At 44.9% G+C, this 20,961-nt stretch overlaps 1 protein-coding gene across 1 annotated transcript in view; it reads left to right on the top strand.

Annotated features, from left to right (window-relative positions):
- Positions 1-671: 671 nt before the first annotated feature.
- The window catches only part of NECAB1 (N-terminal EF-hand calcium binding protein 1), a 90,100-nt gene continuing 69,810 nt past the window's right edge, over positions 672-20,961 (top strand). The window contains exons 1-2 of the mRNA XM_060243526.1: positions 672-775; positions 3,885-3,909. Coding sequence (XP_060099509.1) covers positions 746-775; positions 3,885-3,909 — 55 coding nt within the window. The 5' untranslated portion in view covers positions 672-745. The remainder of the gene's footprint in view (positions 776-3,884; positions 3,910-20,961) is intronic.

Genomic DNA, 20,961 nt, shown 5'->3' with positions numbered 1-20,961 from the left:
ACCCAATTTTGTTGTTTTCATCATCCACTTTACTATTAGAATGATGCCTTAGTCATTGTTGAGGCCTGTCATTCCCTTACCAATTTAGGCAAACCCAAAGAATCAGTTGGGAATAGTGAAGAGGCATCAAACCAGTAAGCAGAAGCTCGGGGCATCTAGTTAGTCTTGCCTTTGAAAGAACCCACCAGTCTCTCTCTTTTAAAAGGACTGCCAATATTCAAACTAGCTAAGGAGCCGCATCCATCCACCAGTCTGACAACCCCCCTTCTATAAGAACAAGTCTGGTTAAAGAGGGGGGAGGATGCTGCAGTTCCTCCAGGATAAAGGAAAGGTACTCTGCACATGCTGAAGGCTCACGCTCTTCTGTTCTTGCCTCTCATGACCCCAAGGTTTGCTTGTGCCTTAGCAAGTTGCCCAGGTTTTTGTTCCCTCTCTCCCCACCCCCCCACCCCCACTTGCATCAGAGAGGGAGGAGAAAACCCAGGCGGCTTGATGAGCTCTCTAGTCTCGTCGGAGGCGGAGGAGGCAGACGGGTCTGTTGCAAAGTAAAGTGGCTTTGCCCGAAACTGACACGACTCTGACACATCCCGCGAAGGCGAGGACGGGGAGACCTGGCACTGAGCGAGGAGCCGCCAGAATCTGCCGGTTCGGTTGTCCTTCCCATCCCAGCATGGACGGTGGCAGCGTGGAAGCCTCCCCTTCTCCCCCCAACAATCCCTCCGAAGAATTCCGCTCTGCCTTGACGATGACCAAGGGGCTGTCCATCTTCCTTGATGTAAGCACGAAAGGGTTAACAAGGCTCTCTCCTTTTCCCCTGACAGCTCTTTCCCACTGCGAAAGTTTGTGAGTCTTTTTTGTTTTCCCGGGGGAGCGGGGTCGCGGTGAGAGGGCGATCGCATTGCCCCTTGAGTCTTTAACAGCTGTATGGCAGGAATTCAACAAGTGAAGCTGCCCAATAAAAAAACTGCACCTGTTGAATTATATTAAAAGCACAGGAAAGCTTTCAGGGAAAGGGAGATGCTGCCTTTGGTTTATTCTGTAACATTTTGATTCTAAGCATTTAATGTGGAGGCAGGTAATCCCGAAGAGGAAATCTGTTTGGCTGGACCCTCAGTCCCACTCGAAGCAACGAGTTATTCCTCTAAGGGACAGTTTGAGGAATTTCTTCTTGAAAATGGAGAGTGAAAAAGGGACATTTGGTGCTCAGTTCAGTTGCTACTTGAGACTGCTACAGAATCTAGAAATGCCCTAGTAAAATTGTGTCTCTGGAACAATTTAGATGGGTACTGGAACAAAAAATTACTCATTGTATGTCATTATATGTGCAAAGCAATGGGGACATGCTTTGGGAAGGGACATGCTGACATGATTGGGAAGATAATGAAGCTTTTTTTGCTTTAATATAATATTGACACTTTGGTTAGTACACTCGGAGTGTTTCTTCCCCACAAAATAAACCCCTCCTCAAACGTCAAAAGAGAGGCAGGTTTCTTTTGTTCCCTTTCCCCATTTTCATTTGAAAGACCAACACAGAGCAAGATTTGTCTCTTGTGATGCTCTAATGCCTCATGAAAAACAGCTATAGAGCAGAAATTCTAACCTTAAATCATTATTTGGTTCATCTGCAGCATTCAAGCCTATTTCCAATGTTAATGACTTGCAATGGAAAACAGATCATCTACTGCTTTGATAATCTAGCCTAGATGGTGAATGCAGATGACATTCAAATATCTTGGCTGAACATGGTGGTCAGTTGATTTGACAGTATTGCAAGGACATCAGTCCTATAATAATTTCATTTCATTTCATAGTAAGATAAGGACTGGACTAGGACTGATCTGAAGAAGGGCTCTTCTATAGGATGTATGGTACCTGAGTAATCCTAAGTGGGTCTACTCAAAGAAAGTCCCATGTTATTAAAGGAAGTTTACTCCCAGGAAAGTGTTTCTAGGATGGCACTTTTAGCCACTGCAAATCATACTTTCAGCTTTCCTACATAATTTCTACTATAAATATTATAAGTTTTTGAATAATGAGATCAAACTGATTCATTATATTGGAAGTACAAAAATGACTTTATTTGATTCTATCTCATGTCATAAGAAGAGCCCCGTGGTGCAGAGTGGTAAGCTGCAGTACTGCAGTCCAAGCTCTGCTCACAACCTGTGTTTGATCCTGGAAGAAGCTGGGTTCAGGTAGCCAACTCGAGATTGACTCCTTCCATCCTTCCGAGGTTGGTAAAACAAGTACCCAGCTTGCTGGGGGTAAAGTGTAGATGACTGGGAAAGGCAATGGCAAACCACCCTGTAAAAAAGTCTGCCATGAAAATGTTGTGATTCAACATCACCCCAGAGTCAGAAATGACTAGTGCTTGCACAGGGGACTACCTTTACCTTTATCTCATGTCAAGTGCAAATGGAAATATTGTAAATCATACCTATATTTTAAAAATTCAGATAAGAGAACTGTAAAATATTTACACATATTTAAGTAAAAGTTGTCAAGCCCATTATTCACATTTTAGGCTTTTTTTTTTTTTTTACAAAAAATGTATTTTAAATGTAATTTTTATTTATGAAGTCATGATGTCTTATTGGCATCTCTTTTTTGCTTTTATTGTTGGCTGTCTCCTAGTATGCAATCTCAAACTGTCAAGCAGTAAATACATATGCTTATCAAATGCAGCAAAATATTATATATCACAATTGAATATATTTATGTCAAATATTGGGTTGAGCATTTAACAAAAGTTACAACAGAGCTTCTCTAGACTCTGTAGCAGCCTCAAATAGCAACTGAGAACAAAATGTCTTTTCCCCCCACTCTCCACCCTTAAAAAGAAACCCCCAAAACATCCCCTTGAAACTCATTGTTTCAAGTGGGACTGAGTTCCAGCCAAATGGATTTCATCCACATTAAATGCTTAGAATCAGAACGTTAAAAAATAAACTTACAGCAGTATCTCTCCTTCCCCCTTGCTGGAAAAGTTTCCTATGCTTTTAAGAAAATTCAACAGGTGCAATTTTTCTGGCCAGGAAGATGAAGCTTCACCAATTGAATTTCTGCCATGCTGCTGTTAAAGACTCAAGGGGCGATACAACCTCCCTCTTTCCTCCATTCTCCCTGCTCCCAAGACGAGGACTCTCAAACTTTCCCAATGGAAAGGAGCTGTCCTTTTAAGCAGTTGGCAGCCCTCCATTTGCAGTACTGGGACTATAATGTTTGCCTGCCCAAGAAGGCTATCATAGATTATGGCAATATAACAGGTTGGATCTAGACTCAATTTTCCACTGGTGAAATTGAACTTTCCTGTCTCCCCTGACCCATGGTGACCCACTGATCACCATTAAATCCTGCTCTTGGGAGACAGACAACCCCTAGGAACCATGTAACAATGTAAGAGAGGGTCTGTGGTGGGAAGGAGGACATTTAGACTGGACCCAACCCAATATGCATGATGCACTTTGAACCCTGAAAAATGCTAAAAAATGTTGTAATATTATTTCAGCATAGGTTCCAGCAATCCTTGAGGATGTAATAAGTGACCCAACATAAGTATCTGAAGACAGCCATAGCTTTCTAGTAGTAATTCACACTAGCACTGCTTGAACAATACTTGTCACAATAATGGAGTTCTCTCACTGGAGAAATGTGAGCATGAAGGGGGCAGATTACACCATTCATTTCATGCAAGATGCTTGTGGCTGAGGGCTCAGTCCCTCTCCATATTGTATGGAGATACCTTTTAGACCGTATGCACTACCCTAACCAAGAAAAAAAATGCTGCTTTGATGCCCTCCAAAATATTACTTGTGTTAAAATAATGAAGGTAATTCTGTTTAACTCTAAAAGGTGAATGCTTTTAATTTTTTATTTATTTATAGATTTTGAGAAGAGCAGACAAAAATGGTAAGTCATATGATTAGTTTTTTAAATTATTTTCAAGCATAATTAAAATCAAGGGGATTCTGTTTGTCATCTATAATTCTTGTTTCTTTCCACTCCCTCCCCCAGCAGTTCCTGTTAGATCATGTGAAACTATTTGCCTTGAAATCATTTCTCTGCAGTATTAGTAGCACACAGTACCCTGGAGTTCCTAAGAGTTCTCTCACATTGCAACCTACATCTTACCTCTTTAAATATGAGCTTCTGCTTGTAGTATCACACATGGAGCTAGTATAAGCAATTTGATTTCACAGGCACTAGCAGGTCAGAAGTTTGCTCTGATCACTGAGCAAAGCTGTGCATTACTGGGAAGGGCTGCAAAATACCATCTACTCCCTCACCTCCAATTTCAAGACAGCCATTCTGAGCAAAGAAGGGTCTGTAGCTCTGTGGCAGAGCATCTACTTTGCACACTGAAGGCCCTAGGTACAATCCTTGACATCTCCCATCACAAGGATCAAGCAGTAGGTAGTGTAGTCTTTGGACCATGGAGAGTTCCAGAGACTCCAGATGGGTCATGTAAGCAGGGGGAGTATTCTTTTCCAGTGCCAGTTCATACTGGTAATGTTGAACCTTGCGTGTGAAATAAAGGATCCTCACTGAATTGTTTAAGAGTAAATATTCATTGCCCTCTAACAGATGGTCATCTTGTATCCTCTGTTTCATCATCATGGCTTTGAGGTTTCACCCTTCTAGACCTCAGTGGATCATAACAGTGACTCCAGTTTTAAAACAGTAACATGGCATGGGTTTATTTTTCAGTTTTGTTAGAAAAATGTTGCTAGTAGTTTGCAGAGATTCTATAAGATCTCTCTCTGTCTCCATATATCTTCATCAAAAGGGTAGTCTGTTTTTACACTACATATGAAAATGTATAAGATGGATTCAAGGATAATATCACTGTGCATCATTTAAATCTACATCCTTCACACCATTCTTGATATATACTGTGAGAATGCACAAGGGTCACTTCCAGAACATTGCTGCATTGGTCCTTGGGGTCTCAGGTGACAGGGCTTAAAAAACAGACACTTGGAAGAAGCTATCAGAATAGTAGGAATTGGGCTAGATAGATCAACAGGGAGGCTCAGTGTCACAGATGCAAAATGTCCCAGATTCAGTCCTGGCATCTCCAGTTTGATCAGCTTATGCAGCACATGTTGAGGAAGTTCCTTCTATGCCTGAGCCTTTGCAGAACTGCTGCCAGCCAAAGGAGGTAACACTGAGGTAGATGAACCAGCAATCTGGCTCAAATAAGGCAGCTCAATGGTCAAATTTAGGGCCAAATGGACAAGATGCTGGCAGACCCAGAACTGGATCCAACTAGCATATGTTCCCCATGCTGTTATAAGCCCTTTAGAGGAAAAAGATGGGTACCTGCCTTTTCCCTTTTACTGATTTCATAGAATTATGATGAATTGGAAAGGGCATCCAGGGGCATCTAGTCCAACCCCCTGCACAATAGAGGAGATTCACAAATAACTCCCCCCCCGCCCCCACCTGAGACCACTGTTCCATGCCCAGAAGATGCAAAAAACCTCCAGGATCCCTGGCCAAACTTTATTTCTTTAAAATATTTTCATCCCACCCTTGCTCCTGAAAACAGAGACTCAAGGTGGTTTACAATATGTGCAAAACATAGGAACACACGAAATTGCCCTATATTGACTTGGTCCATTAAAGTCGGTATTGTCTACTCAGACTGGCAGCAGCTCTCCAGGGTCTCTGGTGGAAATCTTTTACATCATCTACTGCCTGTTCCTTTTAACTGGAGATGTCAGGGACTAAACCTGGAAGCCTCTGCATGCCAAGCAGAGGCTTTACCACTGAGCAATGGCCCCTTCGCAAGAGCATGAGATGGAGGTAAGCAGGGATGGATTTGATTAGTGAAACTGTGTGGAGATGGAAAGGTTCAACCTCTACCCCTTCCCCTACTTTGTCTAAGCCTGTACTTTGCCTTTGAAAAAGGTTAATAGAGATCTTGACCCTTAGGCAGCTTCAGCTTTTTCCTGTGCTATGCTGAGATCTCACTAAGTATTTTGTATTCCAAAAAGACTTAATGGAGAAGAAAGAATGGAATGTAAATAGCCTTTTTGCCTTATGAAGAAATACCTATGTGATGCTTAATTTTGTTTCTAAAATAAGCATAGGATTTTTGCAGGCAAAACATTCAAAATGCAATACTAAAACAACTGAGGAAAGGTAAAGCTGGGATTGTTAAGAATCCGTGACTTAGGTGACCCTAATATATCTAGCAAAGCAAGAAAACTGTGACAAGGAAGGAAAACAAATAGTGTCTAAAGCCAAAGGGATGGATATATTCTGTAGGCATATCCACTATGGAGATTCCTTTTCTTTAATGAATCTTCCAATTTGGAAAACGTATGCTGACCTTCTCTGAAGGGATCAAGCATCATCTCTCTCAATTAGATGTTAAGAAAGGACAATTCTCCATGGTAGGAACCACCCGTTGGACATTCATAGCTAAAATGTTCACTTTCTCAGTTTTTTTTTATTTTTATAATTTTTTATTGATTTTAACTACAAAGAAAAGAAGCATGGCATAGATACAGTGCAGAGGGGAAAGGGTAGATACAAAATGGGAAAGACAGAAACAAAGAAAAATACAAATATATCAGTTACAGTTCTAACTCCAGATGAGATACTCAATACTTTTTACCCCCATATATTTTACCATCTTTATCTTTCATTATATCTTTCTTACTAAACTATTACTTCAGGTCTAAACAATTCTCCTTCAACACATAAAAGTATAAAAAATCAGAGCAGTCTCAACAGAAAGCTGGCTGGCTAAACTAAACCGTATTGGAAGCACAGACTAATTTGTTAGCAATATCAACGTTAGAGTAAACATATGAAATATCGTGACGGCACAAACAGATTTGTTAATTTAATAATATCATCCTAGAATAAACATATGGAGCCCATATCCTTATCCTTAACAGGCTAAGAATAAAATATGATAATTTATCTGTCTCAGTATGAACAATTTCTCCAAACAAACATACTAAGAGCAGATCTGCCAGATAAAAAATAATTGTGTTGTCTGCCCTCTTAACCATTGATCCAAATTAACTGTATATTTATCTAACATTTTAACAAAACCTTTCCATCTTTAGAATCTCCCTTGACCTTTTAAAATCACATTTCGGTTCTTATTAACAATTCCATATTTAATTACCCACAGAGGAAACCACAACTCAGAAACCCTTCTTCCCAGGAAAGTTTTTACATCTTGATTTTTAGTACTTAACTGTATTAAAATACAACTTGCTTATTAGTTTGACAATATCATCATTACAGTGAGCATAAGAAACAAATATCTTTATCTATTAAATGCAAACCAAATTGAAAGGTAATTATGTTATCTACCTTCTTAAGTACATAGCCCAGAAATCCCACCTAGCCTTTTAAAATCATATATAAGTTCTTACTGTGAGTTCCATATCCAACTATCTGCAAAGTCTGCCAACTTGCAAGTTAATTACGTTATGTCTTCTTAAAATTTAAAAACTTTTCATTCCTTTAGCTTTTATATCCATATTTCTCCAGAAAAAAAACAACTTAACATAACCCAGACATCACACTTTGCCTTTTAAAATCGCATGTCAGTTCTTATTGAGAGTTCCATATCCAACTATCCACAAACAGAGCGAGTTCAAAAATCCTTCTTCCTGAAAAATTTCCACATCTTGATTTGTTAACTGAGATGCACCTTCTCTCTTCTCAATGCAGTCATTCCTCTCGATAACAAAGAATTCTATGCCATTTGTTCCTCTCAGCAGAACTCCACTCAATCTTGATTTTTGGTCTTGTTTTTTAACTACACCATAAGGTTCCATTTTGTTCATTTCACAGTGAATCACTTTCCCCTTCTAATTCCACAGACGTCACCAGATTCTCTTTAGCACTCTGCTCATATAGATTTGAGATTTCGCTAGCTTTCAGCATAAAAGTTCCCATTTGCTTTCTAATCAACTCCGTTAATGAACCAAGGTCCTGTTTCAGATAAGTAATACTCCATAGTATATATTTTTTGTAAAACATTACGTTTGGCAGTGCCATTTTTCTCTGTCAGCAAACTCAGTCTCTTAATCTAAGTTGACAAGTAGTTTAAAGATCCAGTTAGTCCGTCATTCCAAATCTCCTCCAGCTGTGGCATCACTTCCTGTGACATTATTTCCCCCGCGCCACCTGCTGAAAGCAGGAAGTGACATCACTTCCTGTGACATCATTTCCCCCAAATGACATCATTTCCCCCAAATGCCACTGCCGGAAACAGGAAGTGACTTCACAGCACTTCCTGTGACGTCCCCAAAAATCCCCCAAATATCACCGCCGGAAACACCAAGATTATTTATAGAGAGGGAAAGGGGGAAATAAAGTTAAATAAAACTGGCCCCACTACTGGACCTCCTGATAGCCCCTAGTTTTTGGGCCACTGTGTTTTTGTGCCACCTTAATCACTTTCGGGGTGTGGATCCCCCAATGGGGTGGGCTCCCGACTCCCTCCGCCAGCTGTTTCTGATAGCCCTGCACCCCCTCTTTCATTTGATATGTGTCCCGTGCGGGTGCCACCCTCCCGCCGGGAGATGCCGCAAAATGAGCCCCCTTGAGGCTTATGGTGGCAGGGCTCGGGGGAAGCGAGCTAGACTGCTGTTCTTTTGAGGGGTTATAGAGTGTTTCGAGCCCGTCCCTGTGGCATCGGTCCCATCGTTGTGGGACCCAGGGGGCCGGCACGGCGGCCTGCTGAAGCAGCCTGTCGGTCACTTCCGGGTTCCTGTCCTGCATCTCGACCTGTGTTATTAGTGACAGGCTGCTTCAGCGGGCCGCTGCGCCGGCCCCCTGGGTCCCACAACGCTGCGCCGGCCCCCTGGGTCCCGGAGGGAGTCGGGAGCCCACCCCACTGGGGGATCCACACCCCAAAAGTGATGAAGGTGGTGCAGATAGAGCCAACAGAGCAAACGGGGGTGGACACTTGCCTATTAAACACAGACGGTAAGAAAGGAAGGAGGGAGGGAAGAGAGGAAGGAAGGAGGGAGGAAGGAAGAAAGGAAGGAGGGAGGGAAGGGAGGAGGGAGGGAAGGGAGGAAGGAGGGAGGGAGGGAGGAAGAAAGGAAGGAGGGAGGGAGGAAGGAAGAAAGGAAGGAGGGAGGGAGGGAGGGAGGGAAGGAAGGAGGGAGGGAAGGAAGGGAGGGAGGAAGGAGGGAGGGAAGGGAGGAAGGAAGGCTGGCCGCCCCCTCCCGCCAGCCGCCCCCCCGCTTTCGGCCCCCTCCCTGCCTGCCTGGCTGGGGGGGGCTTACCTCCGTCTCGCAGGGCGCAGTGGCGGCCTCCCCTCCGGGCGGGCTGGCCAGGAGACGCAGCAGCAGCGCGAGGATGAGCGGGAGGCGGCGGCAGCGGGCGGCGATGCGGCGGCTGGTGCTGGCGCTGCTGGCCAGAGCGCCCTGGCGGCCAGGTAAGAGGGAGCCACTCGGACCCCCTCCCCCCTTGGCGGGGCAGCTGCAGCCAGGCCGCCGGGCCTGCAGGGAGGGCGGGGCGCCTCGGCCTCCGAGCTTGAGCCGGCGGCCTGGCTGTGGCTGCCCCGCCGAAAGGGGAGGGGGTTTGAGGAAGGAGGGAGGGAGGAAGAAAGGAGGGAGGGAGGGAGGGAGGGGGGAAGGAGGGAGGGCGGGGCAGCCGCAGCCAGGCCGCCGTGCCTGCAGGGAGGGCGGGGCGGGGCGCCTTGGCCTCCCAGCTTGAGCCGGCGTCCGGGCAGGGAAGAGAGAGCTGCTCGGACCCCCTCCCCCCCTCGGCGGGGCAGCCGCAGCCAGGCCGCCGGGCCTGCAGGGAGGGCGGGGCACCTCGGCCTCCCAGCTTGAGCCGGCATTCGGGCAGGGCTGGCTGTGGGGCTGAGCGCATGCCTCCGCCGGCCTCACCGCCCTCCCCGGGGCGCCCGGGCCCACCAGCGGCGGCAGCAGCAGCAGGAGGAGTCCTGCCCGGCCTCCCGCTCACTCGCCGCCTTCCCCACCCGTGTGCGCGGCCCTCCGGCTCCTCTCACTGGCTAAACCGGGACTTCTAATGGTCCCGGGATAGCCAGCCCGGGAGGCGGGAATTTAGAGGCAGGAGCGGGACTTTCCCGGGTGGTCGGGACGATCTGGCCACCCTAGACGACAGGGACAAATCTCTCTAAAATATATCTTGTTTATGTTCAGACCATATTGCAGCCAAACAATAGTCTCTCTAACATATATCCAATTATAATTCGGGTCATGTATTCAGTCCAATTCAAATTGTTACCAATACTTAAAGTTGCTCTTTAACTTTTTGAGGTCTCATTCACAGGAAAAGTAGGCGTGTAGTCGACCTCTTTCCCTTCCTTTGAGCTGCCCGCTTGTTGTTATGTAAAACGACCCATTAGCCAGTGATATTGAAAGCACTGTTACTTGCCAAGTAGAATTGCCATGCTTGGGGTAGAGAAGCGATACATCAAAAGCTTATTGAAAGGAGCGAAAGAAAGCAGTCGGGCAATCACCTTTTTCTGCTGCATCAGCTACCATGGAGGTGGAGACTGGGGACATGCAATAAGGACAGGAGCAGCCGCTGCTGTGCCCCTAACTTCCCACAAAAGTCCCATGCTGAAGGAAAACCCCTTCAGGATCTTCCTATGGGGGAGCCACGTCTGTGGCCCCCCTCCAGGCGCCTGATTCAAAGGTGCTGCAGGAGGACGATCTACGGACACCCCTGAGCTCAAGGCGACGTAACCCGGAACCTCTCTCAGTTTTTTGTAAAGCTATTTTCATTGTGCCTTAAGCTGTTCTCCCTCTCTGATCATTAAATAATTGCTTTCAGGATGTATTTGTTTTGCTCCATGAAAATTGCTTAGCTGCTTTTAAATGTGGTTTCTTTTAATATGTAAAAATGGGCAATTTAGATTCAGTTACTTCTCTTGTGCTTTTAGTTCAGGAGCAGCTACTGCTCATATATGTTATTTGGAAGGGGCTATTAAATGGGTAGAAATTCGATCAAGCAAATTATATATTAACACCAGTCTTGATTGAGGATAGTGGGGGGGAACTACTAAAAGTTATACAAAGAATCTGGTTTTGCTATCATTAGTATCCCCATTCTTAAGCTGAAGTTCTGTAGCCTTAAATAATGTTTGATTCTGTGTAAGTGGTTTGATTGATCTTCTACAGATCAATACTTCTATAGCTGGAATCAAAATGGTGAAACATCCGTTGGCAGGGAGCAGGCCGAAGTTTCAATAGGCTTTAATTATGCCTCAGCTAAGCTTCACAATTATCCTTCAGTTTAGGCAGGTGTTATGGGAGGGGGGGGGAGAGAACGTGCACTACAGGGGCGTACAGAAGCCTGTGTGAAATCTGTATCATTGTTCTGAAGCAAGTATGGAGGAAAATAATATGTGTGTACGTGCATGCTAACATTTGTTGGCACCTTTCAATATTTGAATCCCAACTGAGTAAATGAAATGAGAAAATAGCATCCACTTGGGTGTCTGCGAACATGGTATTTCATGATATAATAGAAACCAATAACAAATGTTTTAAGAGCTACAAGGTTGTGTAATGAATGCTGTGTGGCTTGTTCTTTTCTACGACTCAAGATGAACAATCACAACTGTCATGGCAGATGATCAATGGACCATTCTGTGATTTCATGCCATGCTGTCACTGCTGTGCTATTATCATTTTCAGTTTCTTCCTTTTTAAAATTAAATTTTGTTTCCTTCTCTGTCTCTTCAAATTCCTTAGTGCCAAACTATACATGACACCTGCATTCTGTGATAAGCTCATTTAGGTGCTCAAAGCAGCTGCACAAATACCTGCTATGGAGCAGTGCTGGGGAAGGATGGCATTATTTCTCTCTGCCTTTGTAGTTTTCAGACCAAAAATTTCTCTTTTGAATGCTCCCCATCTGAGGGGAAGGAGACACAGACAGAACAATGCTTGTTCTGGTTTAAGAACAGGGTATTTAGATGTGGTTAGTTAGGTCCCAAGCCCAGAAAGACTAAGATTTCTTGGCGGAGTCAAGAGGGGCGAACAGCTGATTAACGGAAAGATCATAGAAGGAACCTTGCCTTCCCCCTCCCCCCCCAGACTGTCAGGCCATAGACACCTCAAGTCATCGAATCGCACCCAAGGTTACGAGACATCCGTAACACCTGCACCTGCACTTTAGTAATAACAGAGACTGACAAAAATCACAGTTATGGATAACACCCATGGACAATGTGCAATACTTACCCGATAGAATAACTGGATTACACTCCACCGATTGGCCAACAGCTTGACCACTAACAGAATTCATTATAATTATTGTTAATTACGGTAATTTATTGGATAAACTTAATCAATCAATTGGTAACTAGATTTTCATAATATATTTTTATATATTAGAATGTATTTATATTTATGATCTCTTAGCTTATTAATAAGGATGGGGTGGGAGGGATTATATATATTTTTAATAATGCTGGGAAGGAATAAATTTATAGACATTTTGTAACTAATTGATTGGAAAGTAGACAGGGAAGGGTAACGAAATTAATTAATTTAAGACATAGGTAGTGGGCCTGGCAGTTGGAAACCGGAGGGGTTGGTGAAGGGGGGGTAAGTTAGAATGGCAGGTGGAGATAAATCGGGGAGTGATACCGGAGAATCTTAACTTGGGCAGGTGCAAATGCTCGGCCAAGGGATCCCAGTGCTCCTGGGGAGGGGAAGATACGACAGTGGGAGTAGACAGAAATATAAAGGAAGGAGACAGAGACAAAATGGGGCTCGGCCACCTTCCAGTCTACTTCCCATCCCAACGGTGGCAGGTAGTGGGACCAAGAGGGATTGCTCGCCTCTGTCATTGGTGTTATGCAACGCCAGGTCTATAAATAACAAGACCGCGACCCTGAGGGAGTTTTTGCTTCAGCAGGATGTGGACCTGGCTTGCATGACCGAGACCTGGGTGAGGGACGGGGAGACAGTAGCTCTCTCCCAAATGTCCCCCCTGGGATAATCAGTCTTCCACCAATCACGGATCAGCAGGCAGGGGGGAGGGGTAGCGCTACTCATACGGGAGGGTTACTCCTTTCGGGCTCTCCCAGACCCAAAGATTGATGGTATTGAACGCACCGGTCTGGCGTGGGATGTTGGAGAGGGGTTGGCAGTTTGGCTGGTGTACCGTCCGCTTAACGCACCAGCCAACACCTTACCATCACTATTGGAGGCAGTGGCGGGCTGGGCGTTGGAGTTCCCGGGGCTTATGGTCCTGGGTGACTTCAATGTCCATGCTGACGACACGGCCTCCACTCAGGCGACGAACCTAGTGTCTTCCATGGCGACACTGGGGCTCTCTCAATTTGTTACAACTCCCACGCATCAGGCCGGGCATACACTAGACCTGATCTTTGCGTCTGGGATTTTGGTGAACGATATTGCTGCAGAAGCGGTTCCATGGTCGGATCACCTAGCCCTTAAGGCCCGTGTGGAGACGCCGGCCCAACCCTGTATGGGCGGAGAGCCTATTTTGGCTCGCCCTCGGGGCCTGATGGACCCGGAACGGTTCCAAATGGCCCTGAGGGTTCCTCGGCCCACTAGCAATTCCCTCGATGGCCTGGTGGAGACCTGGCAAGGCCAGCTATCCAGGGCCATCGACGAAATAGCACCTCGGCGCCCTCTGCGCCCTCGTGTGAGGCTGGCCCCATGGTACACCTTGGAATTGCACCAGCTGAAACAAGGACTCAGACGACTAGAGAGGCAGTGGAGACATACTCGGGACGAAGCAATGAGAACATCCTACAGAACGTTTATGAAGTCTTATGAGATGGCAGTCAAGGATGCAAAGAAGAATTACTTTGTAACCAAGATTGCATCTGCAAATTCGCGCCCAGCACAATTTTTTAGAATAATTGGAGACCTTATAACATTGCCACAAGGCAAACCAAATATTAGAGAATTAGAGATTGGCTGTGAGGCATTTGCGAAATACTTTGCAGATAAAATCTCATTGCTCCGCCAAGACCTGCCTACCACTTTGGAAACAGTGAGTGAAATTGAGGCTCCGTGCCTGTCTTCGGGTTTGGTACTGGATCACTTCGACCTACTCAACCTGGAGGAAGTCGATGGGATCCTCTCCACTGCTCGCCCAACAACATGCGATTTGGACCCCTGCCCCTCTTGGCTGATTAAATCTTGCCAGAGGGAGCTTAGATGTCCTTTACGGGACATCATAAATAGATCCCTCGCTGAGGGGCATTTTCCAACACCTCTGAAAGAGGCATTGGTCCGCCCTCTCTTAAAAAAATGTACAGCAGACCCGGCCGAATTGGCGAATTATCGTCCAGTGTCTAATTTACCATTTTTAGGTAAAATTATTGAGAGGGCAGTGGCGTTGCAGCTACAGAGGTTTCTAGATGACGCTTCCATTCTTGACGCGTGCCAGTCTGGTTTCCGACCGGGCCATGGGACGGAGACGGTGCTGGTCGCCTTGGTGGATGACCTCCAGCGGCAACTGGATCGTGGCGGCGTTGCAGTACTGATGCTATTAGACTGTCGGCGGCATTTGATACAGTCGACCATCAGTTGCTAATGCGCCGCCTTGCCGATATTGGGGTTGGGGGGTTGGCCTTGCAATGGCTCTCCTCCTTCCTCTCAGATCGGGGACAAAGGGTGGCTATTGGGGGGGAGCGATCCCGAGACACACACTAGATTGTGGTGTGCCTCAGGGAGCAGTTTTCTCCCCAATGTTGTTCAACATCTATATGCGCCCCCTTGCCCAGATTGCCTGGAGGTTTGGGCTGGGTTGCCATCAATACGCGGATGACATCCAGCTCTATCTACTAATGGACGGCCAGCCCGGCTCCGCCCCAGGGAATCTGGATCAGGCCTTACAGGCTGTTGCGACGTGGCTCAGGCTGAGTGGGCTGAAGTTGAACCCAGCGAAGACAGAGGTCCTTTGTGTGGGTCGCGGTGCTCTGGGTGGGGAAATAGCTCTCCCGGCCTTCGACGGCGCGCCATTGAAATCAGCGCGCCAGGTAAAGAGTCTAGGTGTTTTACTGGAGCCTTCATTATCAATGGAGGCCCAGATAGCAGCCACTGCCAAGTCAGCATTCTTCCATCTGAAGCGGGCAAGGCAGTTGGCCCCTTTCCTAAAGCGTCGCGACCTCGCAACAGTGATCCATGCAACGGTCACCTCAAGACTAGACTACTGTAATGCCCTCTACTTGGGGCTACCTTTGTGCTGGACCTGGAGGTTGCAGCTGGTGCAGAACGCGGCGGCCAGGCTATTGCTGGGACTCCCGAAATGGGAGCACATACGGCCGGGGCTGCGCGGACTGCACTGGTTGCCAATTACATACCGAGCCCAGTACAAAGTGTTGGTCATTACCTTTAAAGCCTTGTATGGCCGAGGACCAGCCTACCTGAGGGACCGTCTCTCCCCATATGAACCCCAGAGGGCACTGAGGTCAGCCGGAAAAAATAAAATAACTATCCCTGGGCCGAAAGAGATCAAGCTCCAGAATACCAGAGCACGGGCATTTTCAGCCGCGGCCCCTGCCCTATGGAATCAGCTTCCTGAGGAGGTGCGGGCCCTGCGGAACCTTGATCAGTTCCGCAGGGCCTGCAAGACTGTCCTCTTTAAACGAGCATATATCGACTGCTGAACTGTTGTGAATTAAAGATCCGCCAACACGGTCCTGTTTGAAGGACCTACGTCATCATGGAATTATTTAAACTGGCAGAAACCAGCGTCAGAATACCACCATTGCTGCCAGACCAACTTAAATTATTAACTTTTAAATATACTAACTGGTTTTTATATAATGTTTAAAGTTTTTATTGGTAAATTTAAAGTTTTTATTTATTATTGTATATGTATAAAATGTTGTCAGCCGCCCTGAGCCTGCCTAGGCGGGGAGGGCGGGATACAAATAAAATTTATTATTATTATTATTATTAAGATTTGTAGACCCAAACCTGAGAATATACCTTCTTTCACATTCCATGAAGATGTATCATTTACCTTGGGGGATTTTAAATACTCCCTAGGACCCCTTAGTGGCAACTGATCTTCAGGACCATCTCTCCGTCCCAGTATGTTCCTCAGAGAGCTCATCCACTTAGTCTCAATGAGAGCCGAAGCTTTTTCAGCTCTGGCGCCAGCCTGGTTGGAACATTCTTCCAAATGATATCTGGGTAAGGTTGCCAGGTCCCCCTGGCCACCAGAGGAGGATGAAGGGGTAGGGTTGCCAGATCTGTGTTGGGAAGCTCCTGGAGATTTGGGGATGGAGCCTGGGGAGGACAGGACCTCAGTGGGGTACAATGCCATAGAGCCCACCTTCCAAAGCATCCATTTTCTCTAAGGGACATGATCTCTGTAGTCTGGAGATAAACTGTAATTCCAGGGGATCCCCAGGTCCCACCTGGAAGCTGGCATCCCTAGCTTCAGGGCCCTGTGGAACTTAATGCAATTCTTCAGGGCCGGTAAAACAGATAGATCCCATCATGTCCCAAAATTTCTCATAGCCTGACTGAGGAGGAAGCAGAGTCACCAGGTCCCCTAAATCACAGTGGGGGCCCTGTTGCAGGCCCTAGTTTGTGGAAGATGGGGCTGTCAGCAAACCTTTCCCTTTAATGGAAGCTTAATGTATGGAAATGGACAGGTGAAACCTTTCATGAGATGGAGATAAATTAGGGTTACCAGCCTCCAGGTGGGGCCTGTAGATCTTCCACTTTTACAACTGATCTCCAGCTGGCAGAGTTCAGCTCCCCTGAAGAAAATGGCTGCTTTGAAGGGTGGACTCTATGACACTACCATGCTGAGGCCCCTCGCCTCCTCAAATCCTGCCCTCTCCCGGATCCACCTCCAAAGTCTCGAAGTACACAGACCTGGTATCCCAAAAGTAAATATCAGCACTTAGTAAATAACATCCTACGAAGCCTCAGTGGGATTTTTTCCCCCTCCATGAAGTTGGCAACCTTTCTGGTGGACCACGAGGAGTCAACATACCTTGAGTATGAGTGCAATCCTGAGCACAAAGTCCACTGAAATACATGGGCTTAGATGGAGTAAATCTGCATAGGACTGCAGTGTAAGCAACCTGTGCAATAGCACCAATGGACCCTGTTGAATCTTGGGAGCCAGATGTTTCCCCATTGCTCCTTGCATTGGTTACAGAGTTCAGATTTCTTAAAGAAGAATCAGCTCTGAGAACACAACTGCTCTGCTCTTCCAAATTCAACCTGATAGAGAAACATCAAGGTTTTCTTTTCACTCTCTGAAATAGAAGATTCCTATTTTCTACTGCTTGATCATTTGAAAAAGTTCACTCTTTGCCACAGGGTTAACAGGAGGATGGATGATTCATGGAGCAGAAACCTCCCCCACCCCTGAAATCACACTTGCCTCAGTCAAAGGAAAGTTAACCAACCACAGTATCATTTCCCTTGGCAACACAGCCTTCAAGAAATTTTTTCACCAACCTCACTGATCTTGCATACCTTCTCTAATCCATTTTATTAGCATACTCTCAAGTAGTCATAGAAACCTGTTTTGAGCGTGGTTTTTTTCCACTGGGAAATAAACGGTAAAGTATAGTTTTTGTCTCATGTGAAAATTGTACTTATCACTGACAGCTAATCGAACAGCAACAAAGGTGCACAGTAAAGTACTGAGATTACACTGGTCTGTTCAGGTGGCTCCAATCCAGAGCTCAGATCCAGAGCTACATTAGATTAAATACCCATACTGATAGATCCAGTTTCTAGTTATGTGTTTTAAAATATAATTTTAAAAAATATATTTTAAAAGGTTTTCTGTGACCAGAATGTGCAAGTGTCTGGAAAGCAACAATCTTCAGCTCTAGCTGGACTTCATGTAATGTTGGGGAAATTACTAAAATGCAAGGCCTGAAGTCTAACTGGACTTCATGTAATATTGGGGGAATTACTAAAATACAGTTACCATATTTTGAAAAGCAAAAAAGGGGGCATATTTCCCCACTATTTCAAATAAGTGATTACTATGACAAATCTCATTTTAAATACTTCTGCTGTTTAAACTGGGGGTGTCAAATTTATGGACTGCAGATAGGAACCAGCCTGCCCATGACTTTAATCCTGCCTTGGCTCTTTTCTCTTCCCTCCTCCCTCTCCTCTGTCTTCACCCTTTGAAACTGAAGGCTACCGAAGTTCCCAACTCTCTAAGCCTTTTCATTGCCTGCTTTGGCAGGAAGCTCTTCCAGGCCTGTAAAGTTGCAAAGAAAATGCAGAATGGATTTTCCATTAAGGTCTCTAAACCCAGATGCACTACCCTAGGACTGTTTCTAGGAATAGAAAGTATTCTAAAAGAGGACATTTTCATCAGTTTTTTAAAAAAATCCAAGGGGAGAGACACAAAAAAGGGAGGCATGTCCATCTGGTAACCCCAAGATTACTACTCAGTTTCAGACATATTCTGAGCAACTGAAAACACTTTTTTTCAAGTTTTTTTTTAGGTTGCAATTTGTAACACAATCACTGTTTAGTCCACACTCCTAGAAAATAGTCCCTACATGGGTGAGCCAATAAGCGCCATTGTTTTATGCACATGCACAAAGGCCAGGCTGTCTGATTGGTCAATGATGGGACAGGATGTCTGGGCAACTGCATTTCAAGTAAGGCCATACAAAAACAAGAGCACCTCACTGATAGGTTAAATGGTGCGTCTGACCGCAGAGCCAGAGGTGTATTTTTAGCAGAGCACAATCACTAAAACAGCAACAGACAGAGAAACAAGAGGCAGGCTGAACTGTAAGATAAAACATTTTTGTTGTGTTCAGTTGCACAGTCGAGTCTGACTCTTTGCGACCCCATGGACAAAGTCACACCAGGCCCTCCTGTCTTCCACCAACCTCTGAAGTCTGCTCAAAAGATAAAACATTAGATAAACCCTAAGTATTTTGAATGCACCAGAGCTCCCACTATTGGGCTAAGCCACTCTTTCAGCAATATTTACAGTAACTAGACTCTTAGCAGGCTGTCGCTTCTCCAACACTCTCAACTATGGCTTTAAATCAATAATGTACAGAATGTTTAGGCACAAACAATATTGCAATATCACCACAGATGAGAGAGCTAAATTAAATATGTTTATTGATAATGGACAGTAATGAAAATGTTAAAGGAAAAGGATTTTTAAAAACCAGAATCTGATCTCTATATTCTGGCTTTGCATGGTTGGTTGTTGGAAGGTGGCTCTACAGTTTGCAAGAGTGACTGAAAGCACTGGCCAATTTCATCCTGAAGACTGGGCTCCGTGCCTTGTGCTAAATTAGGTCCAGCAGATGTTACCTGGATTTCCACAGTCTGAACACTGTAATTCCTCCCAGAAGATAAATTTACACATAATACATTCCTAGTGGTTAAATAGGATCCCCTATCTTTGTTTTCCATATAAGATTAGAATTCTAACATGTAAGTAGGTTAAACACCACAGGAATGGAGCCAGCGAGATAAGTAAAAGGTGATTGTTTATCAAGAAAAATCCATTTATATTTTAAAAATGCCTCAAGAGTCCTCAAACAGTGATAATCTCAACAAGAAGGAAAATCCATAATTAAATGGAAATCCATATCCTTACTGAAAGGGGCTATTAGGCTTCTTAATTTCTTTCCACAATGAACAAAATAAGCCCTAATTTCTACAAATGACTGTTTTCCATGGCCAGCACCCAGTTAGAGCTGTGCACTTAGTTCTATCAATAAAATCTAGTGTGCTGAAACTGGTAGAACTGGTAGAAATGTTACTGGTTTTTAAGGTTTAATTGTTTTTATGAAATTGAAATGTTACTGGTTTTTAAGGTTTTAAATGTTTAAGTATCTAATTGTTTTATACTTAAAATTGTTTAAATTTTATGCTTGATCAATTGTTGGAAGCCGCCCTGAGCCACTTGTGGGAAGGGCGGGATATAAATCCCGAATAAATAAATAAATAAAAGTAGAACTTAGAAATGCTTATCTTTGGCTGCAACCTTGCTGCACAAGGTTTCTTTTATTGTAGACTTACAAATTAGCCCTCAAAAGTTCCTTCCTGTGAACTTCCTGTTTACCGCATGGATCTGCTAGTCTCTTGAGTATCAATAAGAAATGACTATGTGGGCTACATTAACCATCTGTGGCCTAAAAGGAACAATGTTTGTGTGTAGTTCCAGAGGGTAAACTGGGTTGGTCTGCAGTACAACAGCTAGATTTGTGTCCAGTAGCACCTTAGAGAGCATGAAGACTTTCAGGATATAAGCTTTTGAGAGTCAAAACTCCCTTCATCAGATGCAAGTTGGAATGGAGATCTCAGAGTCCTTATATCCTACTCAGAAGGTGGGGGAAGAGTATTGCAGAGAAAGGAGTCAGGAGGCAAAGGTACAAGGCAGAATGTACTCAGATGGATTACAGCAAGGGAGAAATGCTTGGGAGCAGCAAATTAACATTTGTAATGAGATAATCCTGTGTCCCTCTTCAGCCCTGGGGAGACCATTGTTTTGAATTTGTGAATGAACTCAAATTCTGCAATCTCACATTGTAATTTGTACTTGAAGCTTCTGAGCTGAGGACCATCACTTTTAGGTTAGCAATGGAATGGCCTAAAAGATTAAAATGTTCTCTGACTGGTTTTGGACTATTCTGATTTTTGATATCAAATTTATGCCCATTTTTGTACAGTTTATTTAGATACGAGACTTCTTTTGTTGGCTTCCCACTCCACTCTTCCCGTCAAAGAAATCAAGGAAGCATACATGGTTCTCCTTCCAATTTTATCCTGGCAGCTGTCATGTGAGACAGGTTAGGCTAAGATGCCACCAGGTTACCTAGTGAGCTTCATGAGGGAGTGGTGATTTGAACTGGAGTTTCCCTGGCCCAGAACTCTAGCCACCACTCTTATTTGCCATAGATGGCTAGGTGAGTGCTTATTCTCACATCTTCTTTAATGGATGGTGGCGTATTTTATTTCTCATTTATGTTACCTTCCATACTGA

This window comes from Heteronotia binoei, chromosome 7, assembly GCF_032191835.1.
Source record: "Heteronotia binoei isolate CCM8104 ecotype False Entrance Well chromosome 7, APGP_CSIRO_Hbin_v1, whole genome shotgun sequence".
Lineage (NCBI taxonomy): Eukaryota > Metazoa > Chordata > Lepidosauria > Squamata > Gekkonidae > Heteronotia > Heteronotia binoei.
This window is presented reverse-complemented; position numbering and strand designations above follow the sequence as displayed.